Source organism: Staurois parvus, unplaced genomic scaffold (genome assembly GCF_062004578.1).
Source record: "Staurois parvus isolate SC_StPar_1 unplaced genomic scaffold, SC_StPar_1.0 ptg000193l, whole genome shotgun sequence".
NCBI classification, from domain to species: domain Eukaryota; kingdom Metazoa; phylum Chordata; class Amphibia; order Anura; family Ranidae; genus Staurois; species Staurois parvus.
In genome coordinates, this window is record NW_028317989.1 from 67420 (window position 1) to 95278 (window position 27859).

Here is a 27859-nt window from a genome sequence, read left to right on the forward strand (position 1 = left end):
ACTCCCATAACCGCCTTCCTCTAAGCAGCACAGATCATTTAAAGAGAAACTGAAAGTAACACAGACCGAGAACAGCCAGATCAGAGGAGTGGAAGAAAGGGCGGAAGACAGAACAAAAAGAATACAAAAGAGATCTTAGTAGAAGTGACCATAGGACAGTCCAGGGACAGCAAGAGACGTTTGAAAACCTGCAGACATGTCTAAAGCGTGCACTCTGAAGATCAGTCCTGCCAACAAGGAAAAGGTAAGTGTGTCAATGCAGAGTTCAGCCTAGCAGTAGATGTGTGAGAGTAGGAGCTTTTAGAACTTCTCTAAACACAAGAGATTTAGAAATGGTGCCCCTGAAAGGTTTTATTTCACTTATCCGAGTGATGTCGGGAAACCCTTTCAGGCCCAGTCCTTAGTTCAGGAAGTGGCTGTGCATTTACTCATCAAGTACATAAAGCAGGCCTGGGTTAGGCTGATTGTACAATGACTGCCGTCCTCGGGGGTTTCCACACCTGGCAAGGCCTATAGAAGGTCACCTACAAAGTAACATAATAAAAAGTGATCCACATACAATTCAGATTTACAGAGGAACAGGTTTGCTGACTCATCCCTTTAACAACACTTACAGTTTTGTAAGTGACTTTTTATTGAGTTTTAAGAAAGCACTGTAATGATAAAGAGCGTCAAACATGTCAACACTATAATAATTATTATTATTACAGGTACTTATTTATTATTATACAGGATTTATATAGCGCCAACAGTTTGCACAGCCCTTTACAATATAAGGGAGACAGTATAATTACAATACTTTCAGTACAGAAGGAATAGGAGGCCCCTGCCTCGTGGAGCTTACAATCTAAAGGAAGGGGGAGGTGATACAAAAGGTGATAGCTGCGGGGGATGATCTGGCAGGGGTAGACTGACCATTTGGGAACTTGGGCACTGCCCAGGGTCAGTAGGGGACCCCATGAGATGCCCCTGGTACACTTCCCTTTTTTTTTTTTTTTTTTTTTTTTTTCACAGGCTTTTTTGAGTTTGGGCAAGGACACAGGGGCCCCATGATCCCCTGTTGCCCGGGGGCCCCATGAGTTGTCAGTCCGCAACCTGATTCAAGTACAGTTCTTAGGTGGAGGTGGGGTAGGCTTCCCTGAAGAAGTGAGTTTTCAAAGATCGCCTAAAGGCAGACAGGGTGGGGGCTGACCGGACATGCTGTAGTAGGGAGTTCCAGAGGATGGGACAGGTTCTGGAGAAGTCCTGGAGGCGAGCGTGGGAGGAGGTGATGAGGGAGCTAGAGAGGAGGATATCATGGGAGGAGCGGAGTTGGCGATTTGGGTGGTATCTGTGGATGAGGTTGGTGATGTAGCTAAGGGCAGTGTTGTGGATGGCTTTGTAAGCTGTGGTTAGTGTTTTGAATTTTATACGTTGGGTTAGTGGAAGCCAGTGGAGGGATTGGCAGAGAAGGGCAGCAGTCGCTGATCGGTTGGTAAGGTGTATGAGTCTAGCAGCAGCATTCATAATAGACTGAAGGGGGGATAGCCTGTATAGCACTGTCAATTTACGCAGCGCTTTACATGTATATATTGTACATTCACATCAGTCCCTAACCCTCAAGGGGCGTACAATCTAAGGTCCCTAACTTATATAGGGCAGCACAGTGGCTAAATGGTTAGCACTTCAGTCTGGCAGTACTAGGGTTGTTGGTTCAAATCCCAGCCACGGCACCTCCTGCCTGGAGCATGCATGTTCTCTCTGTGCCTGCGTGGGATTCCTCCAGGTACTATGGTTTCCTCCCACACTCCAAAGACATGCTGGTAGGTTAATTGGATCTTGTCTAAATTGCCCTAGTATGTGTATGTATGAATGTAAGTTAGGGACTTTAGATTGTACGCCCCTTGAGGGTTAGGGACTGATGTGAATGTACAATATATATGTGTAAATGTGCTGCGTAAATTGACGGCGCTATATAAGTACCTGAATTTAAATATAGCACTGTTAATTTCCGCAGCGCTGTACATATATATATATTGTACATTCACATCAGTCCCTAACCCTCAAGGGGCGTGCAGTCTAAGGTCCCTAACTTATATAGCGCCATCAATTTACACAGCGCTTTACATATATAGTGTACATGCACATCAGTCCTTAACCCTTAAGTGGCGTACAATCTAAGGTCCCTAACTCACATTCATACATATTCAAACAGGAGCCAATTTACCTATCAGCATGTCTTTCTCGATATACAGATTTTATGAAAAAATAGATCAATACAATGCAGAATAAACAGCCTGAAGAAAAAAGGAACAAGACAATGAAAAGGAACACAAATACAATGTGATAGTCTGATAGCCTTAGAAATCCATGTAAAACAAATAGGTATTCCGTTACTGCTAAGCCCCAGTTCACGTTATGAATCGCACAGGAACAGTGTATGTTCCTGTTCAATTCACATACAGTGGGCAGCACAGTGGCTAAATGGTTAGTTTTTCTGCCTGGCAGTACTAGGGTCATTGGTTTGAATCCCAACCATGGCACCACCTGCCTGGAGTTTGCATGTTCTCCCTGTGCCTGTGTGGGTTTCCTCCCACACTCCAAAGACATGCTGGTAGGTGAATTTGCTGTCTAAATTGGCCCTAGAATATGTATGTATGAATGTGAGTTAGGGACCTTATATTGTACACTCCTTGAGGGTTAGGGACTGATGTGAATGTACAATATATATGTAAAGTGCTGCGTAAATTGATGGCGCTATATAAGTACCTGTAATAATAATTCAGAACAGTGCCATTTCAGCCCATTCATTTTGAATGGGCTGAAATCGCACTGCATTTCACCAGAATTAGTACATTTATAGCATGCGATCTGGTGCAGGCAAATGCACTGCATTTGTGACCTGCATTTGGGGTGTTCTTAAAGTGGAGCGTCACCCATTTTTTTTGGGGGGGGGGGGAGTGGGTACCAGATTTTGACAAGTTACTGTTCCCACTTCCACTCTGACCACCTAGGCCTCTTGGGACACTTCAGAGGTCCCAGGAAATTGCGGGACCATTCACTGGGGCAGTGTGCCTCGAGAATGCGCACAGGGCAGCCAGCTGTGAAGCCTCAGGGAGTCAGTCGGCTGCCTGTCCCAAAGACTGGCACAGAGCCGGGTCAGATGAGGACATCGCTGGATCCTGGGATGGGTAAGTGTCTGTTATTTAAATGTCAGCAGCTACAGTGTTTGTAGTCACTGACTTTTACATTTTTGTCTACAGGGTGACGAACTTCTTTAACTTAACATTGACACCCCCTGCAGATTGCAACTGCAGTGCATTTTAAACGTGGTGCCGGAAACACGCACAGATCGTGGATTTCCCACACCATGTTCTTGTGTTACTGCAGGGCAGAAAATGCCTCGGCTGCTTATGATTGGCAGTCCACAATGACAGCTTCCTGGCAGGATCGCTCATACAGATTCAGGCTACAATCATCCCTGCCTCAAAAGCTGGCCATACATTGATCAAAGTTCAGCTGAACATCCTTGTATGGCCATCTTGTTTGTGAGAAGTCGATCTATTCATCATCTTCTCATGAACTAGCTTGTTGGTAAATTCTCACTAAATCAGCATGTGCAGCCAATAGGCAGCAGTGCTAATGAGTGTATTCTATTGGTGGGGGAGTCCCGCTGTCAGAATACGATGACATATAGGGCAGGATTCTCGCATCCACATTGAAAGTGTGGCTGGGAGAATCAAGTCAGGTTTTTTTTTTTTTTTGTTTTTTTGTTTGTTTAACCCACAGGCTGAATGAGAAAAATAAGGACCCATATATGGCTAGCTTAAGAAATATTGCCATCATAAAGGTGTCCTATTGTATATCTAGTGATCTAACGCTGACCATACATTATACGATCTGATTGTACAATCCGCTTTAGATCTGTTATAAACTGTGTAGTGCAAGAGTCTACAACAGTACAAACTCCTGCACTCAAGTGTGATGCTAGAGAATGTAGTCCATCAGTTTGTCCAATAGGTATGGTGTCAAAAGGTCAACTGAAAATGACAATAAAAAGAAAGGGGCGCACTGACCTAATGCATTACCAAAGACACCATTTATTAAAAACATATATAATATAAGTATTCTACTAACAAACGCATGTGAAAAACAGACCTATAATGGGATGCAGAGACTGTCTCAAGGTCCACAATACCAAGCCAGTGGTATGGGAAGTCTGCGCGGCATCCAAAGGCTTACGCATTTCAATGGACGGAGGAAGAGGGTCTGTCCCTCGAAACGCGTAAGCCTTTGGACACCATGCAGACTTTCTATACTAATGGCTTGGTACCGTGGACCCAGTGGTGTATTTAGCTCTTGTGCTGCCCTAGGCAACACTATAATTAGGTGTCCCGCCACTCTTCGTCAAACAAACCCCCGCTGCCGCCCGCAGGGGGAGAGTTAGTCAAGCACGAACCTTAAAGTGGTAGAAAAGCCAGCTGGTTAATTTTTACCTACCTTTTTTATAATTTTTATTTATTTCAGGTACTTGTACAGTGCCATCAATTTACACAGCGCTTTACGTATATTGTACATTCACATCAGTCCCTAACCCTCAAGGGGTGTACAATCTAAGGTCCCTAACTCACATTCATACATACACATACTATGGACAATTTAGACAGGAGCCAATTCACCTACCAGCATGTCTTTGGAGCGTGGGAGGAAACTGGAGTACCTGGAGGAAAGCAGGCACAGGGAGAACATGCAAACTCCAGGCAGGTGGTGCCGTGGTTGGGATTCGAACCGACGACCCTAATACTGCCAGGCCATTTAGCCACTGTGCTGCCCCGTAGGTAAAATTAAAGTTTAGTAACACTTTAAGTTACTGCCCTTTGTTCTGACTTAAAGAATAGATATGCTTTATGCCTTTACTTTCTGTAGGGCGTTTTATATTTTATTTATTTTAAGCAGTAATTCTGGGTTAATGGACAAATTACTTTTATTTAACCCTGAAATATACAGCAAATACGGTAAAAACTGTAAGTATAAGGCTGCTTTCACACTGCTCCATTGAACAAATGTGGTATAAACGCATATGCGTTTCCGCATTTTTAATGCATTTCTGGATGCCAAACTCCAATCCTGCACTTGTGAAATGTGGACATGTAACTAAAAAAAAAAGCAGCAAAAAGACACTGTGGTTTCTATAGAATTCAATGGGAGATGCATTTTTGAAAAGCACACCAAAGATGCAGCATGCAGGACTCTTAAAAACGCACCGCACCTGCAGTGTACTGATTTGTAGAGTTCCATGGGATATAGAGGCATACATTTTTCTCCCACCATTTACCCCTAAATGCTTAAAGGCCCTTACTCCAACCTTTGTATTGCAGAAATCTAAGGCCCTGTTCACACCTGTGCATTTTATGTGCAGTGTGTTACAAAAATATTGCTTAAAAGTTCACCTTTGGAAACATTTTACATGTTTCACCCGTTTTTAGGGTGGAACATGTAACATGTTCCCATAGTACGTGGACGCGGCTGCAGCTATCTTTCAGATTTGAAAACAGTGCGGCCGTTCAGGGCTCTGCCCACACTGCCGCGTTGCTCATTCAGTGTTCTGTGTGCCTCCAAGTCCCATTAGCCTTAGCGGCTGTCAGCCTGTAGTTTGATGCGCCATGGTAGTTGATGGAAGTTTCATGTCAGTATATCTGCTTGGCCGTACATCCCGTACAACAGGCAGATATTCTGATAGGTTTGCAGGAGACCTGTATGGCATCAGCAATCTACTGATCACTGGTGCAATGCTTTAGACTCCTTTTGGACAAAAATAACTGCACATTTTTTTTTATTTTTTTTTTTAACCTGCAAAAAAATGTGCATTTACTATTTATGTCCAAAAAGGTGAAATTATCCTTTAAGAAACATAGAAAAGTGACGGTAGTGGGAAAAAAAGTAGTCCGCGTCTGCTTTTTTTTTTTTTTTTTTTGTCAAATGGCAATTTTACATTAAGGGACAACATCACATCTGTGAGCCAAGTGTTAGGTACAGCCCTATTGAACTCAATGGGCAAGTTTGACAGGGTGGTGCTAATTGGATGTCTGAAGTTGATGATTAAATCCCAATCAATGACTTGCCAACCCCTGCTGTAGAGGAAAGATGCCTATACATACCTATTCTATGGACACCCCAATTCGGTCACATCCCAGCATCAGCTTCAGTGTAGATGAGGGACAGCTGAAATGAATACCCCATAGTAAGCCTTCACCATATAGGCATTGCAGCCATTGTTGGCAATCTTGCTTCTTCACCGAAGCTGGCTGCTAGAGAGATCACATTACCGGACCAGAGCGCCAAGGGAATAGGTAAGCATACACCTTTCTTCTACAGAGTAGTTAGTATAGGGCTTAGACTGGGGGTGGGAGCCGGTCTTTTTTTTTGTTTTGTTTTTGGTTTTTTTGTTTTTTTAATGGACTTCTACTTCAAAATTGCCATTGCCAAGAATCAAAGCATCATGGCTGCAGCATGTGTACAGCACTATCGGGCTGTAATGTTTGAATTCTGGTGGGCAGCTGGGGCGCTCAGCCACCTGTTTTTACCGCCCCTGGCCACCAGTGTGAAAGAGCCCTTTGTGCTATTTCCCAGCCTTTATGGACCAGCATATTGCTGCCATGCCTACATATAATATTACAAGGGGTTCCCATCATACTGCTGAAGATGGGGCCGGGTACTGCAAAAGCTGCCCATTATTCCCTCCTGATTTGGGCTCTCCTCCCATATTTTTTTTTTTTTTTTTTTTTTTTTTTTTTTTTTTTTTGACTATGCCACCAATCCTTTGTGGTACTGCCAAATAAAAGTGCAAGCATCCTTTGATAAAAATTACACCCCCTGACTTTTGATCCCTTACTCGAAAATACAGTTAATAAAAAATCTTCTGAATTTACTGATCAGTGGTATATGCTGACATCCACACAATGTTGAGGTCTGAATTTTGACATCACTAAAGCTCATGTGAATAGATGTTTTTTTATGCTTTGTTTTCTCCTGGCTTGACGCTTGGTTCACATGTGCGGGTGGTGCTGCTGCGAATCTGCACGAAAATCCGTGCAGCCGAACCACCCGCGCAGAGAAATGTGTACCCGTGGGCAGGTGCCATTAGTACTAATGGCACGCCACCCGCACTGGAAATCGCAACCTAGGTTCCCGTGCGGGCTGCGTTTTCAGAAGAAGTGCAGGGACTTCTTCCCTGAGTGTCCCGGAGCACAGGAGTCCATTCAAATGAATGGGCTCTCGTGCCCGCGCAAAACATGGCCTGTACGGCCGCAGATATGTGAACCGGGGGTAATACGCCTATGGTTGTAACAGATATCTCATTATTCCCAAGGTAAAGTGAGCCTTTAACCACTTGCCCTCCAGAGGATTTACCCCTCCCCCCCCCCCCCCCCCCCCTTCTTCACCAGGCCATTTTTTGTGATACGGCGCTGCGTTACTTTAACTGACAATTGCGCGGTCATGCAATGCTGTACATAAATAAAATTTGTCCTTTTCCCCACAAATAGAGCTTTATTTGGTGGTATTTGATCACCTGCACTTTTTTTTTTTTTTTGTTTTTTGCGCTATAAACAAAAAAGACCATCAATTTTGAAAAAAAAAACAATATTTTTGACTTTGCTATAAAACCTATCCAGGCCAAAATGTATTCTGTTACATGTCTTTGCTAAAAAAATCCCAACACGTGTAAATTAATTGGATTACATGAAAGTTACAGCATTTACAAAATGGAGGTATACCGTATATACTGGATTATTTTATTTTTTATTTTTTTCACTAGTAATGACGGCGATCAGCGACTTATAGCAGGACCTTGGGACTGCAGTGGGCATTCTGACACTGGGGTGGAACTGAATAACTGACATCCCAATGACATTAATACAGTGATCGGTGCTAATAAAAGCACTGACCCTGTACTAATGACACTGGGCAAGTTATCATATGGGGCGATCAAAGGGTTAACTGTGTGCTGTTGTAGGCTGCATTCACATTTGAGTGTTTTGTAGCTCGAGCTCCAAAAATGTTCACATTTAAAAAAATCAATTGTTCTGTTTTGAGCACCATAGAGAACAATTGATTTTTTTTAAGTTTGAGCTTTTTTGGAGGTTTGAGCTTCAAGCTACAACATGCTCAAGTGTGAATGCAGCCATACATGATGTGCTGTGTGTTTTACTAGGGAAACATGCTGCTCTGTATGTCTGCCACACACGCACACACACACACCTGGCAGGAGAGAGACCTGTATTGTTCACACACAGGTCCACAGGTCTCTCCCCTGTCAATGTTACTCGGCGATCGCCAGGTGCCAGCGGGGAATCTCTGGCTGGGACCCAGTGATAGACATCTGTAGCCACTAATGGAAATGCGAAATATATGTATATGTGTGTGAGATTTTGTGCCGCCCTGTAGCAGTACTTCTGCTATAGGGCGGAGGGGAAGCCGTTGCAAAGTCAAATTCAGGTATTTACAGGGCTTTCATCAGCCTCTTGCAGTCTATTGTACAGCAGAGCCTTGAGTGCAGAAGGAAGTAGCACAAGTTGTGCTAAAGTGTGAGGAGGGTGCTGATAGGAGAAGAGAGCAGAGTGACAGAGAGATGAACCTATCAGTCTGCTGCTTCTCCTTTCACTGTCCACTAACAGGGTGGGGGTGGGGCTAGACCTGTGAGTGTTACTTTACTGCACCAGAAAAATCAGGTCTCTTCCCTTGCCAGACAGGGCTGTGCAATATGGCAGAGCAGTGTAAATACTAGGACTGTATGGCATGTATAATGGCTCCGTTAATATACCTTATAAAATCTGTATATTTAGGTGTTTGTCTGGAATTCAGCTTTTCAGTCCTCATGCACACTGGACATTTTTACAGCTGCTGTTTTTGGCTTTTGACATATATTTTTTTTTTGTTGTTTTTTTTCTACAGCCAATAAACTCCCCAGAATGTTATCCTATGTGTCCATGCACACATAGACTGTAATCAGCATTTTTTATGGCTATAAAAACGCTCTAGGGCTAAAAAATGCAGCAAAACATGGTAAATTGTGGTAAATCAGCATTTTTGGACATTTTTGGTAAAAAAAAAACCTTTAAAATGCCACTAAACGCTAATACAAAAACACTGAAAAACTCACGTTTTTAACGTGCCTTTACACAGCTAACGTTACCAGCATTATTAAAATGCCCAGTGTGCATGGAGACTAACAGATTCAGCAAAAAGGAAACTGAATATAAACAAGTATTCCATATATACAGATGACCTTAATGAAGGCAATTCACATTGCAATCTGATCGTACAATTTCCTTTTGAATCAACCATGTAATACTAAGGCCTGTCTGACTGGATACAAGCTGAATGTACAGTTAGGGAAGGCCCTCATATTACATAGTTGTGATAGATCTAAAGACCATTCGATAGAAAGAGATTGTACAATCAGATTGTAAACGGTTTGGCCTTCTTAATAGGGATGAATACATTAGGAAGTGAATACATTTGAACATGGTCCTGCCTATACTGTACACATCTGATCTTTGCCGAGTCATTGCTCTTATTTACAGTTCACGCCAATTTAGTTTCAGTTCTGCCTGCATTGCTACAAGGGTGATTACTTTCATGTAGAGATATCCGACATTTTGTATTCTTCATGTCTTCATGCTGTTCATTTATGTAACGCTTTGTAGCTATTTGTCACATATATCTCTAATTACATTATTCTAGAATTTCCAGAGCTAAACTCTCACAACCGAATATCTACTTTTCTAGAGGATTGCATAATTTTTTTTTTTTTTTTTTTTCTTTCCTTGTGCTGTTATCCTGTAGACCACGGGTGTCATACTGGTGGGCCTCCAGCTGTTGCAAACTACAAGTCCCATGAGGCATTGCAAGGCTGACAGTTACAAGCATGACTCCCAAAGGCAGAAGCATGATGGGACTTGTAGTTTTGCAACAACTGGAGGGCCACCAGTTTGACACCCCTGCTGTAGACTTTCAGGGAAACCCGATTAAAGCATTTCTTCCACTTTCTTGGTGATATGGCCCTTTAAAAGGTCATGGGCCAGATTCTGAATGCTGTGCTGCCAGTTTCGGTAGTTTTACAAAACCGTGCGGCAGATTCAGGTAGTTGTCAATAGTGCCACTTTAACTACCTGCACCAAATTCAAAACAAATTGCCTCGTTTGTAGATTGCAGTAGAGCGGGGGTCAGCAACCTGTAGATACCAGTAGATCGCAGTCAGGTGACTGTTAGATTGCAGTCTGGACTTGCTGATCCGCCATCCCAGACCCGCTGACCCGCCATCCCAGAGCATCACACGCAGTGCAGGGGGACTACTTGTAAAGTTGGAGCTGTAGTGGGAAGCAAGAGCCGTATAAGCTGATGTCTCCTCTGTAATGCTGGCTCCTGTCCCATGGGGAGTGATACCAACTGCACTCCACCTCCTATCCCGGCTAGCAGTCTCCAGAGTGGTGCCAGCAGCAGGAAAAAAAAAAAGATTCAGGTCAGTGTGAAGCAATACACTGGGCATCTTAGTATAGGGCTGCTTTCACACTGATCTGCTACGGTTTACCCACACCATGGGTGCAGTGCAGTGTACCTGCAACTTTCCTGTGGGTTAGCTGCCCTTAGCAATAGACTTCTATTATATCTTGCAGGTTTGGCACACTTTCTGAAAGCGCATCAAAACTCCTGAATATGCAGGAGATTTAGTGCGTTTTCAGAGTGCACCACGCCTGCAGAATATGATAGAAGTCTATGGCTAAGTGCAGCTAACCTAGGAAAGTCACAGATGCACTGCGCTGCACCCACAGTGCCGGTAAACCGCAGCACATCAGTGTGAAAGCAGCTTTATAGGGGGCTCAGAATAGAATTCATTTTACATTTGCAGTTTTTGGGGGTGGTAAAATCTCATACTTAAGACGTGTGGGTTTTTTTTTTTTTAAACCACCCCCTGCCCTAACTGCACCCCTTTTAGATGCAGTGGCCTGGAGTGTACACTTGCCGCAGCAGGAGTTGTACACCCTGTCATGGTTGGTGGGGGTAGAACCTGCCAAGGATGACCCATTCAAGTGAATAGGGCTGCTTTGTAAGTGCCCTGCAACCTTGTGCAGTACAGTAAACAAGGAGTTAAAGCAGGCAGCATTGTACTACTTTTTCACATTGGACCCCGTAGAATCACTTGCAGAGTGGCCCCATGTACTTCAATGGGTAGTAATTGACAGGCAGTAGCACCCACCAAAAGCAACAGGTGGTTTAATTTCTGCTGCAACACGTGTACACCTTTTGGTTGCTGCCTCAGCAGCTAAATGGTGCAGGGATTGGGGGTGGTGAAACCGAGACTCAACACAGGGTTTTACCACCCCCCAACTTTACGTGTGAACAAGCCTTAGGGCTGCCAAATGCAACTAAGGGCTCATTCACAAATGCAGCAGGCGACAGTGAGGCCAGTGATCTTTGACTTCTCCCATGTTGTTTAGGTAGATCTCCACCTCTTTAACCATTTTCCTACTGGGCACTTATACCCCCTTCCTTACCAGGCCAGCTTTCAGCGCTGTCGCAATTTAAATGACAATTGCGCGGTCATGCAACACTGTACCAATATGAAATTTTTATCTTTTTTTTCACACAAATAGAGCTTTCTTTTGGTGGTATGTACTTATCGCTGGGTGTTTTATTTTTTTGCACTAAACAAAAAATGGCAAAAAATTAGAAACAAACTTTTTTTTTTTTTTTTTTTTCTTTTCTTCAATTATAAAATTTTGCAAACAGGCAATTTTTTTTCTCCTTCACTGATGTGTGTTGATGAGGCTGCACTGATAGGCGGTACTGATGGGCACTGATGAGGTGGCATGGATAGGTGGCACTTGTGGGTGGCACTGCTGGGCATCAATCATCAATGCCCTGATGATCAATGCCGACCCCCTCCTCTGACAACTGCTGGTTCTCGGTAGTACTTTCCTCACTCTGACAGCGTGAGGAAAGTGCAGCCAATAACCAGCAACTGTATTTCCCAGTGATCAGTGTGTCATTGGACACGCCTGATCACATGGTAAAAGGCCACTGTGATTGGCGCACAGGAAAGCGCGTTCTGGGAGGACGTCATACGACATCCACCCAAAACTGGCTGGCCGCAGTGAAGCCGTCATTCGGAAAGTGGTTAAGGCTGCCTACCCCTGGTTTAGAGACAGCTAAGAGGAAATGTCTTCTCTCTTCCTGTTTTCTCCAGGATAGTGAAGGCAATTTTCACAGTGGGCACTGTCAGCAAAAAAGCTCCCATGATTTTAAGGCTACTTTCACACTGCTCTGCCGCAAAAACGCATAGGTGTTTTTACCGCACTTTGTGCCCATTTTTAAAGGACATGTGACTTAAAAACTGCACCAAAACGCTTCTCAGAGGCGCTTTTGAGGCACTTTTCAGGTGTTTTCCATTGATTTCATTGATTATTTTTTTCTTTTTTAACTCCCCAAACATGCCTCAAAGATGCTGCAAGCAGGAGTTTTTACACGGCTCTGCAAGTGCAACGGATCAGTGTGAAAACATACATAGATATACATAGGACATCTTCAGCTTTTCAGGTGCTTTTTTTTTTTTAATGCAAAAACACTTCAAAAACTCCTCAGTGTGAAAGTAGCCTAAAGTGGTTTTAAAGGCACTTTCTTTTTTTACTTTAATGCATTTTCTGCATTAACCGCTTAAGGTCCTCCCTATAGCAGATATACTGGTACAGGGCGGCACGTGTGCGCAAAATCACGTGTGTGTATGTACAGTTGTGTTCAAAATAATAGCAGTGTGTTGAAAAAAGTGAATAAAGCTCAAAATCCTTCTAATAGCTTTTATTTCCATACACACAAATGCATTGGGAACACTACACATTCTATTCCAAATCAAAACATGAAGAAAAATATATCAAATTTGTGTTGTTCCTCTAAAAAAAAAATTGAAGAAAAGTGAATATTAGACTGTTCAAAAAAATAGCAGTGTTTGTATTCTTCTTTACAAACTGAAACATTCACTATATAAACTGAAAAATGTTTGAATATTTTGCTTTCCTTTGAATCACTTAATTAATATTTAGTTGTATAAGCACTGTTTCTGAGAACTGCTGTACATCTGTGTTGCATGGAGTCAACCAACTTCTGGCACCTGTGAACAGGTATTCCAGCCCAGGATGATTGGACTACATTCCACAGTTCTTCTCTATTTCTTGCTTTTGCCTCAGAAACGGCATTTTTGATGTCACCCCACAAGTTTTCTATTGGATTAAGATCTGGGGATTGGGCTGGCCACTCCATAACGTCAATCTTGTTGGTCTGGAACCAAGATGTTGCACGTTTACTGGTGTGTTTGGGGTCGTTGTCTTGTTGGAACACCCATTTCAAGGGCATTTCCTCTTCAGCATAAGGCAGCATGACCTCTTCAAGTATTCTGATGTATTCAAACTGATCCATGATCCCTGGTATGCGATAAATAGGCCCAACACCGTAGTATGAGAAACATCCCCATATCATGATGCTTGCGCAACCATGCTTCACTGTCTTCACAGTGTACTGTGGCTTGAATTCAGTGTTTGGGGGTCATCTGACAAACTGTCTCCGGCCACTAGACCCAAAAAGAACAATCTTACTTTCATCAGTCCACAAAATGTTGCGCCATTTCGCCATTTCTCTTTAGGCCAGTCAATGTGCTCTTTGGCAAATTGTAACCTCTTCAGCACATGCCTTTTTTTCAACAGTGGGACTTTGCGAGGGCTTCTTGCAGATAGCTTGGCTTCACATAGGTGTCTTCTAATTGTAACAGTACTCACAGGTAGCTTTAGACCTTCTTTGATCTTCCTGAAGCTGATTGTTGGCTGAGTCCTTGTCATTTTGGCTATTCTGCTATCCATTCGAATGGTAGTTTTTTGCTTTCTTCCACGTCTTTCAGGTTTTGGTTGCCATTTTAAAGCATTTGCGATCATTTTAGCTGAGCAGCTTATCATTTTCTGCACTTCTATATATGTTTTCCCCTCTCCAATCAACTTTTTAATCAAGGTGCTCTGTTCTTCTGAACAATGTCTGGAACGACCCATTTTCCTCAGAATTTCAGAGAGAAATGCACTGTAACCAGCATGGACAACATTTGCTGCCCTCCTTCCTTAAATAAGGGCAATAATTGCCACCTGTTTTTCAAAGAATGAATGACCTCACTAATAGAACGCCACACTGCTATTATTTTGAACATGCCCCTTTCAATTAGTGATTCAATTACACAGAATCAGAAGCATGCATGTCATGACTGTTGGGTCTGTTGGATTTCTATTACTCTACTACACCTGCTAATAAATTATTTGCCATGTAGAAATATAATTTCTACCAAAAACAGTGACTGATCAGGTTAGTTGTGTGTGTGTGTGTGTGTGTTATGATTTCGGGGTAGGGGGTGCACAAGCCCTACCTGCACTGCCAATTGTGGCTGCGGATGTCACTCACTGGACACTGGCCAGTAATTACCCACCAGCGCCCTGTGATTAACGACGATCCCCTAAGGGGAGGAAGACTGCAGGAGCACACTGCTTACAGTAAAGCACACACCCTCCACCCCCCTAGTAAAACACTCCCAGCACATAGTTAACCCTTTGATTGCCCCTCACATTAACCCCTTCCTGCCTAATGCCATTAGTACAGTGACACTGCGGTTTTTTTTTTGTTTTTTTAGCACTGATCACTGTATTGGTGTCACTGGGGCTGTCGGCGACACCAAGTTGGTTCCCCCCCAGTGGTGTCAGAATGTCCGCAAAAGTCCTGCTAAAAGTTGTTGATCGCTGTCATTACTAGTAAAAAAAAAAAAAAAAATCCCAGTGTATATATACTGACATTTGTAAACGCTATAACTTTCACGTCAACCAATTAATTTACACGTATTGGGATTTTTTTCAGCAAAGATGTCACAGAATACATTTTAGCCTAAATTTATGATGAAATTGATGATGAAAATTATTTATTTTTTTTACTTAACATGTTTATGCAAAAAGTAAAATATATATATATATATATATATATATATATATATATATATATATATATATTTATTTATTTATTTTCTTTTTTTTTTTTCTCTCAAATTTGGTCGGTCCATTTTTTTAAATTTTTTTTTTTTTTTTTTTTTTTTTTTATAGCGCAAAAAAAAAACTGCACAGGCAATCGAATACCACCAAAAGAAAGCTCAATTTGTGGGGAAAAAGATGCAAATTTCATTTGGGTGCAGCGTTGCATGACCGCATAATTAGGATGAATTAGGATGAATCTTGCAGGATGAAATAATGTATGAAATACACATCATTTTTAAGGGGGCATAAATGTGGAAGTGTTGATTTGTTGTCTGTAATAGTGGTCATGTAATGTATCTGCTGCAGCGTCCATTTGCAGTCCACTTCTACAGTATAGCATGTCCATCCACTGTTGCATGTCTGTAGCCTGACAGTGCAGCCCATCTCTTGAGTCAGGAAGCCCCCCATGTCGGGTATTGACCAGCACAGCTGGAGAGGATAGAGGTCATGCTTTTGACACTTTTTTTTTTTTTTTTTTTTTTCCAATGATTTAATAAATATATATGGGGATCCTATAAGCCTGCAAATAATTAGCCTGAAAATGGAAAGGCTGACTTTGCACTTGTGCATTTCAGTAACATGCAATAAAACAAGCTTTTTATCATGTTATTGCTCAGTACTGTTTATTTATTTTCTTTTTTTTTTTCTCTCAAATTTGGTCGGTCCATTGTTTAAAATTTTTTTTTTTTTTTTTTTTATAGCACAAAAAAAAAAAAAACTGCACAGGCAATCAAATACCACCAAAAGAAAGCTCAATTTGTGGGGAAAAAGATGCAAATTTCATTTGGGTGCAGCGTTGCATGACCGCATAATTTGTCAGTGAAATATCAGTGCTGTAATGCAAAAAATGGCCTGGTCAGGGAGGGGCGTAAATCCTCTGGAGGGCAAGTAGTTAAGGTAAAAATACAAAACCGTTACCTGACACCACACAATTGCTGCTCCTGCTGGTAGCCCTGCTCTCCTCTCTCCCTACATTCACAGATTTTACTGAGAGTAGTTGGAGCTTTTGGCTCCTGCTGGTGTCAGTCAAATCCTGTGAGGAGGTGGGGGCAACACCCCACAGCTGCTCTGTGGATCTCTGAAAGCACACAGCCTGGCTAGGGAGCTTGGACGTGTAATTTCCCCCATAGCAAGATGCTTGCTATGGGGGCACTCGCGGAAAATGAGGCATAAAAAGAACAGGCTGGGGACCACAGAAGAGCAGGAAGGGGGCCTATTGGACAGAGCAGGTGAGTATAATATGCTTAGTTTAATTTTAAAAAAGATGACACTTTCTTCCTCTACCTCTGGCATCTCTTTATGAACAATAAGGCATATAGAAATCAATGCTGCTTGCATAGTGACAATATACTACAGAAGGATGAGACACAATCTCAGATTTACCTTTAAGGGGGTTTGCTGGTAAACTTAGATACTTCTAGGCCTATCTTCTTCTTTTTTTTTTTTTTTTTTTTTTTTTTCTTTAAAGTACAGAACTTGCTTACAGCAACTCTTCTGGGGTCCCATGCTCCTGGCTCTGCCCCCCTGCCGAATGCCTGCATATAAAACCCCTTGCTATGGAGACACACGCTTGTTATACTCACTGTGGAACCTAAGGGCTTAATCATCTGCATTGTGTAAAAATGCTGTTTGTTCCTGGCTTCTCTGATCCTCCTCTTCTTCCAGTGTCCCCCTCTTATCTCCTAAGACATATTTGTGGAGTCACTCTGCACATGCTCAGTTTGGTGTGTATTGCTAGGTGTTTGTTTTTTGTTTTTTTTCCCCTTGGGAGAATGCATGTGATCAGCACAGTCCAGACACAGGTTAGGGGTTCTGCATCCTCCTAGAGCAGAATAAAAACTTCTCCTACAAGCTTTAACCAGTGTTCAGCTAGACACTGATAGAAGTCACAAGACTGTTCTAACTGCTGATGAGAAAAGGAAATAGCAGTTTATATTTACTAAAATAATTGCACTTCCATGTTGTGCATACTGTGGGAGACCAGATATAGTGAATGCAGGGTCCTGGGTTTAGTAACACTTTAAGAGCCCAATACTACAGAATAAATATTTTTTCATTTCTGTTTTACAGGTGGATGGATTCTGTGCAAATCTTTACAATCAGGTAATGTTAACAATGATGTTTAAGTTAATTTTGGTCTATTATTCTGTATGCTGAGATTAAGGCCATAGAGCCCTGGGGTCCAGCCTGCAGCACAAAGGCTGTATGCTGTCAGTGCTGGCTTCTACTAGTTCAATGACTTGGTATATTTCTTTCACACTTCTTACTTTCTGTGGTGTCCATCCCTTTCCTCTTTTTATAATGGATCTTGCAGGATGAAATAATGCATGAAATACACATCATTTTTAAGGGGGCATAAATGTGGAAGTGTTGATTTGTTGTCTGTAATAGTGGTCATGTAATGTGTCTGCTGCAGCGTCCATTTGCAGTCCACTTCTACAGGATAGCATGTCCATCCACTGTTGCATGTCTGTAGCCTGACAGTGCAGCCCATCTCTTGAGTCAGGAAACCCCCATGTCGGGTATTGACCAGCACAGCTGGAGAGGATAGAGGTCATGCTTTTGACACTTTTTTTTTTTTTTTTTTTTTTTTCCCTCCAATGATTTAACAAATATATACGGGGATCCTATAAGCCTGCAAATAATTAGCCTGAAAATGGAAAGGCTGACTTTGCACTTGTGCATTTCAGTAACATGCAATAAAACAAGCTTTTTATCATGTTATTGCTCAGTACTGTTTGTTTTTGCCTTTTTAAAATGGCGCTCCGAATGCACACTCATGTACACAGCAATAGGATATACATTCACAAAGCATTGCCACAGAGCTCTGTGAAGGAAAAAATGAAGTTCATGTCCACTAGAATTATGTAGTGACTCTCGTAACTTCTCTTGTCTACAGGTCCAGAACTTCCTATCGGAATTTGTCCCAGAGAAGATTCACCACCTGGATAGTCTGTTGAAGGTCTCTAAACCTTAAGTATCAGTTGTTGTTGTTATTATACAGGATTTATATAGCGCCGACAGTTTGCTCGGCGCTTTACATTATGGTGGGAGACAGTACAGTAACAATTCAATACAAGAGGGATTCGAGGGCCCTGCTCCTTGGAGCTTACAATCTAGGAGGGCGGGGATAGTAGTACAAGAGGTAATAACTGTGGGGGATGGAGTGGTTGGAAGAGTAGAGTAGAGTATTTCAAGATTAGCTGAGGGCTGGGTAGGCTTCCCTGAAAAGATAGGTTAGGAGTGCGCCTAAAAGTGAGCAGAGTAGGCGATAGTCTGATGGATTGGGGTAGGGAGTTCCAGAGGATGGGGGAAGTCCTGGAGACGAGCATGGGAGGAGGAGACAAGGGAGCTAGAGAGTAGGTCTTGTGAGGAGCGGAGAGTACGGTTTGGGTGATATTTGGAGACAAGAACGGTGATGTAATTTGGGGCAGTGTTATGAATGGCTTTATACGTCAGAGTTAGCGTTTGAATTTTATCCGTTTGCCAGTCCCTCAACTGGCTTCCAATTGCCCGAGAGGGGTGGCAGATACGGAACAGTTAGTAAGGTGGATGAGTCTGGCTGCAGCATTCATGATAGATTGAAGTGAGGATAGCCTGCGGTGAGGTAGGTCAATGAGGAAGGAGTTACAGTAGTCGAGGTGTGATATAATAAGGGAATGAACGAGTTGCTTAGCGGTTTCCGAGGTTAGGAACGGTTGTATCTTGGAGATGTTGCGGAGGTGAAGTCTACATGAGTTTGTCAGCGATTTGGACCTGGGGCTGAAAGGACAGGTTGGAGTCTAGGATGACACCTAGTACTCTGGCTTGAGGGGTGGGACTGATGATCATGTTGTTGGTCTTGATGAAGAAGGCAGGGGGGGGGGGGGCACAGGCTGGGGGGAATACTAGAAGCTCAGTTTTGGAAAGATTGAGTTTGAGGAAGTGGAGTGACATCTAATCCGATATGTCACTTAGCAGGCTTGTGATACGAGCGGAGACTGAAGGGGTGAGGTGAGGGGTAGAGAGATTTGTGTCGTCAGCATAGAGATGGTAATTGAAGCCGTGGGAATTTATCAACTGGCCAAGGGAGAAGGTGTAGATGGAGAAGAGAAGGTGTCCAAGGACAGCACCTTGAGGGACCCCAACAGAGAAGGAGTGAAGAGGAGGTGGCAGCATTATAGGTAACATTGGAGGAGCGCTGTGATAGGAGAGAGCGGAGTCTCTGAGGCTGAGTGTAGTTTTTTGAGGAGGATAGGGTGGTCAACTGTGTCAAAAGTCACAGAGAGGTGTAGGAGTACTGTATAGTGGCCATTGGTTTTGGCGGTTCTAAATATTGAACAGCAGAACGAAATAGGTTTATTGTCACTTTACATTGTTTTTGGGTGTGCAATAAACGGAAAAGCCTCACATTTAGACTTGTAGTTCCAACTTTAAAGTGATATTAAGGGCAGATTGAGATTCCAAAAAAAAAAAAAAAAAAGGAAACAAACATGTTATACTTACCTGCTCTGCGCACTGGTTTTGCACAGAGCAGCCCCAATCCTCCTCTTCACAGGCCCCCCACTGACGCTCCTCGCCCCTCCTTCCTGCTGAGTGCCTCCAGAGCATGCAGCTTGCTATGGGGCACCCAAGTAGGCTCGCTCCCAAGCCACTGCTCTGGGAGTACATTCACACATGGAACACGGTTCGTCCCCGTCCACCAAGACAGTCTTGACTCGGTTGTCTTTCATGTGCAATTTTGCTAATAAAGCATTTTCATAATTATGAGCATCGCATTTGTCCTCTTATGTAACTGCTTTTTTCTTGTGAATTCTTGATTCACAATTTTTTTTGGTTATTGGGCAAACTTTGTACTTCAAGCGATACCAATTACTCTTTAAGCCTCTATCTCTATGGTTATTTAGTTGGCCCTATCCCCTGCTCTTTCCTTGTTAGCTCATTGGCTGTGACTGACAGTAGCGGGAGCCAATGGCTACTGCTGCTGTTTCAGCCAATGAGGAGGAAGAGTCCCCAGGGAGCTGCTGCTCTTTTGAAAAATTGTGGGATCTAGATGGGGCTCAGGTAAGTATTGTGGGGGACTGAGGGGGCTGCTGCGCAGGTTTTTTTTTTTTTTTTTTTTTTTTTTAACCTTCATACATAATATGCTTGAGTGTTAAAAACCTTGAGTCTTTTACATCCACTTTAAATAGGCTAAAAATATTTTCTTCAAGATAACTACACCATAATATCAGTGAAAAGTTAGCCCACCTGAAGATATTTGTTTTTGGCAGATCCTGGAGAATTCAGTTACCTGACAGTTGTATATCTATTGATAGTGTGGTGACAACATCTGTACCCTTGAGTTACCAGATCTACTTACCATTATGAAGGGATCCCTTGTTTTGAATTGATTTTATATTCCATCCAGAAGTGAAGGGCAATGACCAGGTTGGATGGGAGCAGAGTTAGGAGATTTTGCCACCACAAGCAAAGCAGGGGTAATTCATTTTATCAGGTTCCACCTATGAATGTTATATCATTTTTGGGTTAGCTTATTTTAGTTTTGGTGACTTCTTACATGTTGTTGCAAATGTATGAACTGAGTTGCGGTCCAAGTGACCTGATCACTTTCTCCCCTCAGAGTGACCTCTTCAGTGTCAAGGATCTGACAACCCTTCATGCTGAGCTGAATATTCCTATTCCTGACCCTCCTTCTCCAGAATCTGAGGTGAGAGACATGAAAGAGGAAAAAAATGAATTGGAAAAGCTAAGCTGTTGCCTTCTCAATTAGCTGGAAAAGCTAAGCTGTTGCCTCCTCAATTAGCAGCATCATCACAAGTGTAATAAAAGCGCCACACCCTTAATACTTTAAAGCAGCAATTCCACCTCAAAGAAACCAAATAAATTTCTTAGTGCTATAACTTAAATCAAGGAATGCGCTAAAACCACAAACTATTCCTAATTTAGTGTAGAAACATTAGTGCAAAAGATATATATATCTATTATCAATTAATATCAAAATTATGTGCAAAACATAAGTAATTTAAATAATTAAATTTGTGAATATAAAAAAAAAAACAAAAATGTCCAATTCTGAATTTCTTCAAATGTCCAAATAAATCCTTTCCAAATTCAGGTGCTCTCAAAGAAATTGGCAGCAACCTTGTCAGCCTGCCGTGCACGCTTCTTCAGTTGGCCATTGGGCTCCAGACCTGATAGGCCCCATTTCCAGGACAAACCTTTAGCTTTTGGATAGAGACTGTAAGGGAAGAAACTTCTGCAAGGGGAGATTTTTTTGTCTCAGAGAAACTGGATATGAAGAAAAAAAAAAAATCACCTTTCAATGTCACCAGAGCATGATTTCTCATTGGAAGATTGCTCCAGTCCTGTTTTGGGATTTCCCCTTATTTCTTTCTCTAACAAGTACCATTGGGATTAAAAAATCTCCCAAGTGGGGAAGCAGACTGCAATGAAAGTCTGATGAAGTTCTAACCTTTTCTTGCTCAATCCAAAATCTGCAAATAAATTTTGGCTGGAGTTCAATTTTATTACTTAGACATAAACTTTGGCACAAACCCATGGGGGTAATACATTACAGCCATGATCATGCTTTTGTTAAACAAATTATGTATTCTTTGTTTTTTAAACACTTAAACAAAGCATATTTTCTTTTCAGGATTCTAAAATGGAAACTGATAAAGAAGAAAAGAAAGGTAGCGTATGTCCCTTCTATCTTTCTAGTTTTGTAACAAAGAATGAGTCCACACTTACCTTTTTGGTGTTTGATAGATGCTGGAGGGGTATATCTATTTATAGTTTTTCACTCCGTGAGATCTCTGTGCTTGAGTTCTTGGGTAGGCATGAAGTTTTGTTCGCACCAACCATGGTTTAAAATTTTTGGAACATCTGCTGAAACTGTGGCAAACTGAACTTTGGTAGATTTGCTCATCTTTATTGCTGGGTCTGCACACCTGCCCACTACGTTTCACCCAATAAAACTAAGCAATCATATTTGAGTGGAATCGCCCTTAAGTTTTTATGTTGGCTCTTTTGGTCAGCTTTGCTACTGAGATGTGCTAGCACCTATGGTGACTTTTCCCACACATGGCTACTTAAATGCAAAAGAGAAAATATAAGGCCTATAAAAAGCCAGGATCTGACTTCCCCATCGGTTTTCACCTACAATAAAAATAATACATATGGGTTGACTGCAGTTTGGTATGATAACTTTGTTTTTCTGGTTTACACAGCTCCTAAATGCGGATTCTTGAAGGAAAATGAGAAGATTAAAAAAATCCTAAACGTTGTCCTACCTGAGATAAGGACTCTCCGTGAGGGTTGTGCACTGGTAAGACTGTGATAGAAGTCGGTGGCCTAAGAAAAGTGAATGCAAATGACAAAAATGATTTCAGCAGTTTTATTTCTTGTAGATTATCACTTGGATCCATCATGTTATTCCAAAAATTGAAGATGGAAATGACTTTGGAGTTTCAGTACAGGTACACAGTTGTATGTATATTCTTAGAGTGCTTTATTTTCTGTTGGCACAAAGGTGAAGGAAAATAGCACTGACATATCGATAAAATGTGGTGTTCAACAGTCTACCAGATATTTTTAGATGTTTTAAGAAAAAAAAAAAAAAATCAATTTAACAAACCTCCTTACATGTTGTTCTATTCTTTACACACATAAGGAAAAAGTCTTAGAACGTGTTACAGCCATAAAAACCAAAGTAGAAACCTCTCAGACTAACATCAACAAGTAAGTATATGCTAAAACTTAATTTCACTTTTTTTACCTTCTATTATTTTATCCTCAACCATAGGATCAGAGCTTTAAAGCAATATTAAGCTGTCTTAAGCAGCTAAATGATGTGAATAATAATATGGCTCCACTAAATTTGTCACCAACCAAGCATTATACTGGTAAATATTTTAGATATGGAAAGTTACAATCTGATTGGGCTGGCTAGCTCTACAGCCTCCAAGCCAAGAGCATGAAAAGGATGAGGTGGCAATTGCTTAAAGCAGAGCTAGATCCACTAATTTAACTGTTTGCCAAAAGAAAGCTCAAGTTAGAAATGTTCCACAAATGTTAAACCCTTAGGGGTTTATTTAGTAAAGCTGGACAGTGCAAAATCTGGTGCACATCTGCATAAAAACCAATCGGCTTCCAGGTTTTATGGCCAAAGCTTAACTGAACAAGCTGAAGTTAGAAGCTGATTGGCTACCATGCACAGCTGCACCAGATTTTGAGTGCATCAGTTTTCGTAAATCTACCCGTTAAAATCCAACTTCAGGAAAAAAAAAAAAAACACCCTTGCAGTGGAAGGGTTAATTGTTCGTAATGTCATAGGGATTGTAGAAGATTTTAAATAGTAGATGCCTCTTCTACTTACCTGATTCCTTGTTCCAACTAGCTCCAGCACCCTCCTCCTCTGCCCAAAGCTCTGATCTTTACCTTAATCCTCTGCCCCTAGACTAACCCAGTGCCAGGGTAAGGGGGGTGTCTCCGCAAGAGCATTTGTTTCCCTGAAATTGGGCTTAAAGCGGAGCTGCACCCAAAAAAAGGGGGAAGTTCTGCTTTAAGGACCGCTCCCCATTAAGGATTGGCACCTTTGGGGGGGCGGGAGGGGGGAACGGGTACCCAAATTTGACAGGTACCAGCTCCCACTTCTGGTTTGATCGCCTAGGCGACAGAAAGCTGAAGGTGTCCACCCTCCCTGTAGTCTTTTGGGACACGTGACGGGTCCCAGAAGACTACAGGACTATTTATGAAGCGCAGCGCTACTCGCGCATGCGTAGTGGGTACCCAGCTGTGAAGCTGCAAGCTATCACAGCCGGATGCCCACACTGAAGATGCCGGCCTCCTGGAACACAGGATGGCCAATGAAATGGGCTGCAGGGGACACACCGAGGGACAGGTAAGTGGCTGTTTTTTAAAAGCAGCTACAGTTTTTGTAGCTGCTGACTTTATTTTTTGACAGGGTGAGTGGAACTCTTTAAGCGTAGAACTAAAAGCAAAATTAGGGAGGATTATAGCCCATGTAGTGTTTTTTTTTTTTTTTTTGTTTTTTTTGTTTTTTTTGTGCCATCTTTCCCCCATTGAAGATTTCCCTTTTACTTCCTCTCCCATAGCCAAAACAGAATGTGAGAGGAAATCTCGCCGAAGTGAGGGAATCCCAAGGTCTAACCAGAACTAGTGTTCCTATTGGAAGATTTTCCCTCTGTTCTAGTGTTAACTCAAAATTTGGGATTTTCTTTTATTTTTACTTTCAATGATAACTGTAAACCGTACAAATTAAGAGGGTGAATCTCCCTAATGGGGGCACAGGCAGCAGTAAAAACTGACAGGTGTTCTAATCCCTCTTCACTCTATCCAAAACTAGAAAAAGATGCCTTTTAGTTTCAAACATACCAGTGTTTGATTGTTGCAGTGTTTTTATTTACATTCTGCCTACTAGCCCATGAGTACTATATGCTACATTCAAGGCATGCCTCTGTGATAACTGTCAGTTGCCAGTGTGCTCATATCAGCTCTCATCCAGACTTATAAGTCCTCAAACAGAGACATTAAATCTCACTATACACATTGAATGGGACACAAATATGGGACAAAAAAGCTGACAGTGGTTTTAACCATCAAATCATTTAACCATGGTAGACAAGGGACTCTATTCAAAATGGGGAGAAATTGTTTTGGCTTTTTTTTTTTATTTTTTATTTTTTTTATACAGTATATCATTTTTAACCGCCTCCCACCCGTCATATAAGGTAATGACGGGCGCAAGGCAGTTCTCTTGTTTTGGGAAGACGTCATATGACGTCCTCCCATTCTAACCACGCATGCGTGGCTCCAGGAGCACACAGCACGGCAATCGGTGGTGTATATTTATACAGTGTGTGTGTGTATATGTGATAGAGATGTGTGTATATGTGTATATACACACATCTCTAAAATCTTAAGCTTTGTTTTCCCTAAAATTAATACTATTCCCCTAATGTATCTATTACATAAATTACTTTAAGACTTGTCTATTTTTTTTGCCCTTTTAGATATTTCACAGAAAGAGGGGATGCTGTTGCTAAAGCTTCAAAGGAAACACATGTGGTGAGACTGTTTGTTTCAGGCATAGCTCTCGAGTTTTTCTGTTATTTTACATTATTCTTTGTCGTCATAATCGTTTTATCACCTGTATATTATTATTTTTTTTTTTTTTTTTTTTTGTAGATGGATTACAGAGCCCTGGTCCATGACAAAGATGAAGGTGCCTTTGTAGAGCTGAGATTAGCTCTCATCGACGTGAGAAATATCTATGTGAGTTTCTTATTTTTGTAATAAGAAATAGGCTCTGATTTACTGCTTACATATTTATCAAAGCATCTTTTGTTCATACCGATCACAATTCACTAGATTCTGGCTTGTGTTCTCACCAGTTCAGTAGAATAAAAGGGACATAATGTTTACTTGCTATATAAAACAAGAACAGTATGTCCTTTTTGAACACTTAAAGGGCATTTTACTGAATTGTACGAACAGGCTAACTGGCATGGAGCCCATTTACTTACATGTAGGTCAGGGCAAAAAAAAAAATAAAAACCTATGCAATACACCTCTGCAATGCCTTCACAGTTCCTTGTATTTTATACCAGTTAAAGACCCTGCTGTTGATCTGCTAGAAATGCACTCCACTCCTAATTCAGTGGTGCGAGCCCTATCCATTTGTCTTTTTTGGTAAACACTTCACACCCTCCCATTTATAATTTTCTCTACAACATAGACACTATTTTACTGTAGTCCAAGGTAACCACTGGAAGGGCTAATTTTTAGTCTGAGATACACGTTTAAGCAGAAGTAAACTGCCACAAGAAAATAAAAATGTAGAGCCCAGGAGTTTGTCATAATATGCTCGTATCTCTTTTGTAATAAAGCCTACCTGTTACCAGTTTAAAAGAAAAAAAAAAAATTGACTTTACTTTTCATTTTAGACCTCCAATTACATGGCCATAAAAAAAAAACATTTTAGAATAGGTTTGTTTTTTTTTTTGTTTTTTTGTTTTTTTTCTAATATGGATCCAAACACAGCTGAATTGTTTTTTGTTTTTCAATAGACATTCAGAGAGTTGAGAAAACATGCACTGCGTTGAGATCTATAACACAAAATGCAAAAATCTACATCTGATGACTTGTATACAACATATACCATTGAAAAAAGAACAGGACAATTGATCTATGTACTGAGCATTTATGCAGGAACTTTTGTTCCTTGCCCAATGATCAGTAAACTTTTTATGGTGGTGCTACGGCCATATGAATGTAGCATTAAGCACTGGAATGTGAAGTGAGTGCTTTAAATAACTATCTCACTCTGATTTGGCTTATGTCTAAGTTAAGGAATAAAAACTTCAAAAAAGTCAAAACCTGTCAAGAAAAGCTTAGAAAATCTTCAGCTTTGTTTTCCCTAAAATTAAGTTTTTCACAATCCTAAACCTATTGGGCACCCAAGTGATGGACAGCTTCCTTGACCAATAGGAAGATTTAGGAGATGGGAGGGTCAGGCCAAATGCAACACTTCTACATCAGCTGCCTCTAACTGTGAGTCTGCTGGTCTATTTAACCTGTGGTTTTCACCGATGATAATGTATGCTTATGTATTTTTCAGCACTTGCTGAGTCAGAATTGCTAAAGTTTGGGACAGGTCTGCTATAGGTAGGGAAATCTAAAATCAGGTGACATCATTTATATGTGCTGCTTCCTATTTCAAAAGGAACTGACCAATGGGCATTGTAAAATATAATATAACCACATGGTTAAATCATGCAAACTTTCAGAACTGTCTGCCCTCTAATGGTTCACTCAAACTGACATGTAATAACTCCTCCTCCAAACAGGTTGAACCTATACCGGGTTAACTGATCTTGCAACCCATAGTGATCCGCGGGATCAGCTTCAGTGGTTTGCAGCCTGTAAGGGGTTAACTGTGGCAGCTCTGTGCTAAAGTCAGAGATCCGTTTCTTCGGCCTGAAACCAGCACATGCGCAGTTGCTTCAGGGGATACATATCTTCACGGGTCAGAATACTCATTTTACCGCTACACCACCACCTCTCCTTCTCTGGAGGGGTGATACCACATGTTACTGCACCTGGTGACACCAAACCTAGGGACGCCTCTGGAAATACAAATGGCGTTCTCTGCTAAAGGCTTTTAAAATGTGGAAAACACTTACACATTTCAGCACTTATCATAAGTACATAATCGGGTGTTGTATGTATAGCAGTCAAGCCGTTCAGAAGATAGCCGCGGATGATGTCAGAAGCGAGGCTCCTCCTCCCTATGAATATTATTTATTCATAGATATTAGGGTTTCGACTGCGCTGATTGGTTCTGTTTTGTTTAATGACAAGCAAACTGACTAATGAGCAATAATTTAAAAGATTTTGCACACTGATAACTGTTCTGGATAGCTACATGTTATATAAAAAGTTCTTGCTTTTCGCTTTAATGTCTTAACACTTGTGGGTTTAATTTAGGTCCTCTGTAAAATACTATAATATTACTGTTTCTAAGCACTTTTATTCCAAATATTTTTTTCTGTTTTTCAGGTTGAAATTTTTGATATTATTTACAAAAACTTTGAAAAAGTCACAAATCCTAAAGGAGAGGAGAAAAGCCCAATGTATTGATCTCAATCCAGGATGCCTTCTATGTACTACATCCTCCCAGAATGTTCTGTTTTTCTTAATTTTACACTGTAAACAAATACAATAAATTGAGCTTCAGAAGACTGTGACCTTGACTTTCACTTTGAAAT

At 41.5% G+C, this 27859-nt stretch overlaps 1 protein-coding gene across 1 annotated transcript; it reads left to right on the forward strand.

Moving 5' to 3' along the window:
* PSME2 (proteasome activator subunit 2) lies at positions 1–27838 on the forward strand. Its single transcript, XM_089677854.1, has 11 exons — positions 1–244; positions 17157–17189; positions 17986–18048; positions 20689–20775; positions 21724–21760; positions 22298–22395; positions 22478–22546; positions 22741–22808; positions 25103–25157; positions 25278–25364; positions 27651–27838. The coding sequence occupies exons 1-11, from the start codon at positions 197–199 to the stop codon at positions 27729–27731; spliced, it is 726 nt and encodes a 241-aa protein (XP_089533980.1). The 5' UTR covers positions 1–196; the 3' UTR covers positions 27732–27838.
* The last annotated feature ends 21 nt before the right edge of the window (positions 27839–27859 follow it).